Genomic DNA, 6,434 nt, shown 5'->3' on the forward strand with positions numbered 1-6,434 from the left:
CTTTACACCCTTAGTGCACATGTATTGTGTGCATAAAGCAGGACACAGCCTCCTGAGCTAGCACCAACACAATGTGTGTCCATCAGAAGGGAGCCATGCCACACACATGTCCTGACGCAGCACCGCATCAGGTTATGGAAATCCATCTTATGGGGAAAGTTTATTGAATCACCTGGCAGGTACCAGTCAAGCTCTAGTTCCAGTGCTGGTACAGCCTCAACTAGTAAAGATGGCTCTGTTTGTGCTTGATTCCCCTGTCTCATTAGAGAAGATTAAATTAGAAATGAATTATTTATGTTTAAAGTTCACAAAATGATGTTTTAATTGAATGTCAACCTGAGCTCTTGAGTGCTTAAGGCACTCTTGAAATAACATGCTCAAATTTTCATACTAAAGCTTTAAAACAATATCCTTTATAATACTAACTGACAATGTGTAAGTGAAAATTGTCCACTGGCAAAAGCTAAACTTTACATGTTTGTGTATCAAATAATTTTTCATTCATATTCATTCTTTGCCCTTTCTAATTAACATGGTAAGAATTTTAAGTCCTAAAACTTAATGTGCCTTTCCTTTAAAATATATATTCTTAAATACTCACCAGAACTGCCAAACTTACAGATACAAGTTTAAGAAATGTATCTTAATTACCTGATCCATGGGCAAGGAGAGGATAAAACCTGCAATTCTTCACAGTAAATGACCTCAGTTCCTAAAGCAGATCATTAGAAACCAAGGAGACTCAACTGCTCAATTATTAAATAGTTTTAGTGCCATCTGATAAAAATTACCTTGTGTGTTTAAGCTCCAATAAAATAAACCTCCTTGTCCCTCAGCACTGAAGAAATAGCACCTGAAACTTACCCATATTAGCATAAGAAGTGGTTTAAGGGTGACCCAAGTGCCTGGCATCTTCCAGGCTCCTAAGCTGCTGCTCCTAAGTTGCTGTTAATCAGTCACTATGAGTGATGAGCGTTCAGGATTTCTGGTCTGTACAGATCTGCGCATCTTTCCCAAGAGACAAAATATAAGCCAAGAGCAGGAAAACATTTTTAAGAAGCCAAATACAGGACTCCTAGTACACTGAGGTAACAGATGCACAGAAGCAAAGTGGGTTTTAATCTTGGCCTTGAACCAAAAGCTTTGCCGTGTGGAATACAGACCAAAATGGAAATTCCATCCACTTGTTTGTTGCACATGTGGTTGACACAGAAATGCCCACATGATTTTAAGCATTAAACATAGCTGGACATATAAGTGAGAGATAAGTATTTACTTGCCTATGAATGTCTAAAATTATGACTTTTCATTTGCCACTTACTGTTACACAGATTGTTCTGAATTCATTAGTTGTGTAACTACAAAGCCTGAATCTCCAATTTTAAATTCACTATGAAAGGCAGTGTGCCAACACAGAATAAGGTGAGGCCTTATTCTCATGGAAACACAAAACTCAGCTAGGAAAGAAACTGCCCAGGTAGACACAGCAAGCAGTGGCAGGAGATTCAGATAACTTTCCCAAATGTCCTATCCCACCATGCCACCATCAATCAAAAATCTTTAATATTTGTAATTTTAAAATCATTTTCCTTTTCAAAATGACTGTAGAACACATTTTAGGAATGTCAGTTTTTCACAGTGGTTGTTTTTCTTACAATAAATATACAGAAAAGCTAGAGTTACCTGAGAAATCCGGTCATATAGACTTAACTATTCCTTCTGTCAGATATTCTACATTAAAAATTGGAGTGTTTGGTTTATTTCACAAAGAAGTTGTAAAATGACTAATTTAGATTAGAAAGGACCCCAGGCATCCTACTTCACCCAGGGCTGACTTCAATGACATGTCTTGTTGCAGAAAAAATTGGAAAACTTTGATAAAGATCCTGCAACCTCTCTGGGCCCCCATTCAGCACCTCATTGCTGTCATTGTGATGGAAGTTCTATTTAAGTCCAACTAAATCACTCTGGAGAGCCTACACTCAGTTGCACAACAGGTATTCCTTTGTTCTCAATAGTTTGGATTTTACTTTCTGTAAATAGAAATCCCACACAACACATTTCCCAGAAAGAAACTGACCACATAGCATTTGAATGAATTTCCTTTCACATAGAATATTTTTAATTACCTTCTTGAATTCTCCTGTCCTTTGATATTCACACAGCATCATGTCAAAGAAAATTGGGATTGTGGCTTTTTGTAGTTCAACTTCTGGAATAAGAGTCATTTCCAAGATGGGGCCAACCATCCCCGGAATAAAGCAAATTTTATTGTGGCCTGAAACGGAAACACAAATTGGGTATTTGAGAGGAGAGGAAAGAAAAAAAAACCCCTCTCTTTTAGGAATACATTTAGGACATGCAATCATTTAAATCAATGGCTTAAACCACCTGTGTTGGTAAAATCTTACAACTTAGTCATTTATCTCTATTCCCTGTCAGAAGCTGAAAGCATATTTAATGGGTACAGCCTCAGCCTAAGACACCAGAACTGAGTGCAAACTGAGTGCAAAAGTGTACACCACTGAGCTGGCATTTCCTGTGACCATGTCTGTTTTTCAGCTTTTGGCATCGCCTTTTAAATACACAGAGAAGAAAATAATAAAAAACCCTAAGAATACCCCAAACTGCATCAGTAGAAGAGTGCCACAGGGTAATGCCACATGGTGTAACATTTCTAGCTTATGAAGGGGAAAAACATGACTTGTTTCCATTTCTGAATAGCATCAAACTTTGCAACCAATAACTCAAACCAACCAGTGCAACAAACATTGCAAGCAACAACAGAAACACTATCCACAGAACTCGGCCTTTAAACCCAAACCAAATCATCTTGTGGCACAGCTGTTATATCAGCTGCCCAAAGACATCCAAACCTGCAAACAACTCAACCAGGTCCAAGATATTCTTCAAATGCGCCTTGTTTGCTGGGGAAGAAAAACATTTGATATGTGGAGCAGACCACCAGCAAAATCCCCTGACCTGTGTAAGAGTGTCAATACTGCCCAACACATGTAAGAAGATAAAAATATTGTCATAAACAAATGTGTCTGATCTTTTGTTCCATAGCTGAAAAGTATTGTGATTTTCCTCTCACATGGGTGCCACACTCATGTAAATCTAACCACAACTGAATAACAGTTTATGCAACATTAGTTTCAATTCCACTCATGTTGATTAAATCATTATTAATCCTTGTTAAATCAGTAACATCAAGTAAGGTTTAAAAGAATCTTATGGAGACTGAATAGCTTCCAATGCCTATATGTATTAGACATTTCTGGTCTGCAGTTTTCGACAGCCACAGGAATTCATGCATTACATAGCTATCCATTCATCTCCAGAATCTTTACTTTACCAAACAATCCTCCGAGTAGAAAAGAGAAACTTTGAGCTAAATAACAGCAGTGCTATTGCTTGACCCAGAGACCAATCCTACACTTAAACCCAAAAGAGCTTAGTACACAGCTTTAAATAAGCAAACACATAAATAAAATTTAAAAATATAAAAAGGCTTCTTGGAGACTATCCAGCCATCAGCAACTATTATTTCCACTGCAGGAATCAAGAGCAACATCTCAAACCACACAGTGACTGAAATGGGCAGAGGAAGACAGTGCCCCAGAAAACAGGGCAGATCTTAATTTGAAAGGCACTTTGAAGGTCACAGAATGAGATTCTCTGACATGCATTTGCCTGTTTCAAGCCTACTGTACATGTACCCCTCAACTGTGATTTATAAAGACACTCAACTGCTTGTCAGAATGCAGATTCCTTTTTGTTAAAGCCACAGAAGCAGCATGAAAATTATAGAAAATAAATAGAAGGGGCATTTAGTCTTAAGTGAGAATTATTGCCTATTAGTTTGAAACATTTCTCAATCTCTATGCCTCACTTTTCCCATTAGGAATGTAAGACATTATTCAAATAAATTAATAATGCATGTGGATATTAGAAAACAATTTTTGGTCTTCACCATTCTGCTAGACAGAACTGTTAAAGGCCTTTAAATTTTTATAATACAATTGTGTTTGTTGGTTTTAATATGGACTCTCAGATCCAGCCTGAGGAGGATGCAAACAGCAAATCTCAAATACACATAAGAGGAAGAGTGCTACTGCAGGATTTGTTGTACTTTGTTGTAAAATGAAAACTTGAAAGTTTATTTTAAGAAACAGATGTTAATGGTTTAAGATTCATTTGAATGGTTCCAGAATTCATTTGAAAACAATTAATTTGAAATTTACACCTACCAGTAGTGAAGAGGACAGTGGTGTTAAACTAGGAAATTAATGACTGTGCTTTCGCAGATTGGAGAGTTCACCAATTAATCACCAAAAGTATCACAGCCTTTAAAATCTTGACTATGTCTTTTTGAAACATCAGAGCACACCAATGCATTAAAAATGATTTTATAATAAGAAATACTAGAAGAAGAAAATAAGAAAGGAAAGACTGGAAGGGGGATATATCACCAGAAGTAGCATGTGCAAGGCTCAAATCTCCAGGCAAGCACTGATACACCTGGGAAACGAGAATGTTTATAGAGGTCATAAAGAATTTTCATATGTCCTAACAGGAGAACTTCGCAAAAATTACACATTTGGCTTGCATTTTAAAGTATCATCATAACTGTCTTCATTGTATGTTTCAGAGAACCTCTATTGTACATATATTCATATAACAACAGATTGCTGTTCCCTTCACCATCAACTGTCAAAGGAGCAGCAGCAGAACAAGGCTGTACAACAAATGTAAAAACATTTTGGCATTTTAATGCAGCAGATTGCAATTCTGAGCCAACTAATTCTTGGAACTGTAGATTCACACTGAGACTTCTTGGGGAAAATTTATCTTGTCTCTGTTTCAGCCAAATAATGTTTCTGAAATCTGAGAGCAGGTTGTGAGGTCTCTTAGGAATAAACAATGGGCAGTAGTCAGACAGTATCTCATGTCAGTCCCAAGCTTAATCACAGGAATAAGAACATATGTAAGTTCAAATAGCAAAACTATTTACAGAAGCCCTTCATGTCAGGTAGATGACAGTGAGGAAGACAATATGCTCTGAGTTCAGTTAAGTCCATTTGCTACTCACCAAGTTTGTACCACATGTCACGGATAGCAAAGCCAATTAAACATCTCATATCTCCATATCTAGGGGAAAAAAAGAAATATGAAAGGTATTTTTATCGTTATCCTAATTTTGCTACAAAATTGAAGACATAAGCTAAAGTATCAGTTTTGCTTACTTGTTCTGGATTTTGCTGTACTTTGCGTGGGAAAAGTTTTCTAGCTGTAGTGAATCTTGGGTAATAAAAGCCACAGCCAAATGAAAGTAGTTGTTCCACAGCTGTAAATTGAATACAAGGAAATAATAATAGTTTTGAGAAAAGCGGGAATCATATTAAACATAATGCTGAATAATTTATGGAACCAAATGATGCAAGCAATATGAGATTGTTATATTATGCAAAGATGTACATCATCAGTATTATGCAATTAGCTGGAAAGCAAGAAAGATGCATTTTAATGACCACTACTACAGATTTGCTCTTAATAACACAGCAGCTGAATAAATATTGCTAAAAAAAAGATTCACAGGAGATTCATTAGCTAACGACATTAAGCCATGAACCATAGCAGGCCTAGTGAAATACATTACATGCCAGTGAATCTTAACAAGATGGAGTTAAAGGCATCCAATATAATTACACTGTATTTCAAAACTACTTCAAAAGGCTTCTCTTTGGATTCAACAACCATTTCTGTGAAGTTCCAATATATTTTGTTAAGAGCTCTCTACATGAAACGAGGACAAAATACATCCCTAAATAACTACGAATAGTACTAATAGTGAGGCATGTACTTGAACTAGAAGGCAAACCCTTCTATTTCCAGTGCACAATGCTTGGCTTCTAAAGCAAATCACTTGTTTGCCAGACAAACAAAATGAGGTACTTCTCTTATATGCTAGAGATGGAGAGAAGAAAAAAGACACTTCACTAGGAAACACAAATTCAAGGAAGTAAAGACTATTTTCAGAAGCTTCTATGCAATCAGCAATGACGTTAGACACTTAAAAACAGCGGCATCTAAAAATATGCATGGTGGGTATCAGTGAGATGGGAGGAAGGCAGTGGCAAATGCATTCAGTGGTAAATGAAAGGATGGAAACAAAACATATAACATTATTACTCCAGCTCGGGAACCCTAGAATAGCCTAGAAATGTTTAACCAAAACCATAAATAACCTCTGTCTTTTATAACCTGGGAAACTTGGGCACAAATAACCAGCAAAAATAGATACCAACACACACACACACGAGTGTGCACGCACACACAGAGACACATTTTCCATAGTAGGCAAGATTTTCAAACACACTCTACAATGTGAAGATCCTGCATTTAATTCATTCCTCACTTTGAGGCCCAAC

At 36.8% G+C, this 6,434-nt stretch overlaps 1 protein-coding gene across 1 annotated transcript in view; it reads right to left on the reverse strand.

Moving 5' to 3' along the window:
* The window catches only part of LOC104407591 (dedicator of cytokinesis protein 2-like), a gene marked incomplete at its 5' end in the record, with an annotated part of 42,264 nt that extends 36,914 nt beyond the window's left edge, over nt 1-5,350 (reverse strand). Inside the window, 3 exons of the mRNA XM_010016914.1 lie at nt 2,130-2,278; nt 5,096-5,154; nt 5,250-5,350. Coding sequence (XP_010015216.1) covers nt 2,130-2,278; nt 5,096-5,154; nt 5,250-5,350 — 309 coding nt within the window. The remainder of the gene's footprint in view (nt 1-2,129; nt 2,279-5,095; nt 5,155-5,249) is intronic.
* Between the last annotated feature and the right edge of the window lie 1,084 nt (nt 5,351-6,434).

Source organism: Nestor notabilis, unplaced genomic scaffold, assembly GCF_000696875.1.
Source record: "Nestor notabilis isolate BGI_N333 unplaced genomic scaffold, ASM69687v1 scaffold13056, whole genome shotgun sequence".
Taxonomy (NCBI): domain Eukaryota; kingdom Metazoa; phylum Chordata; class Aves; order Psittaciformes; family Psittacidae; genus Nestor; species Nestor notabilis.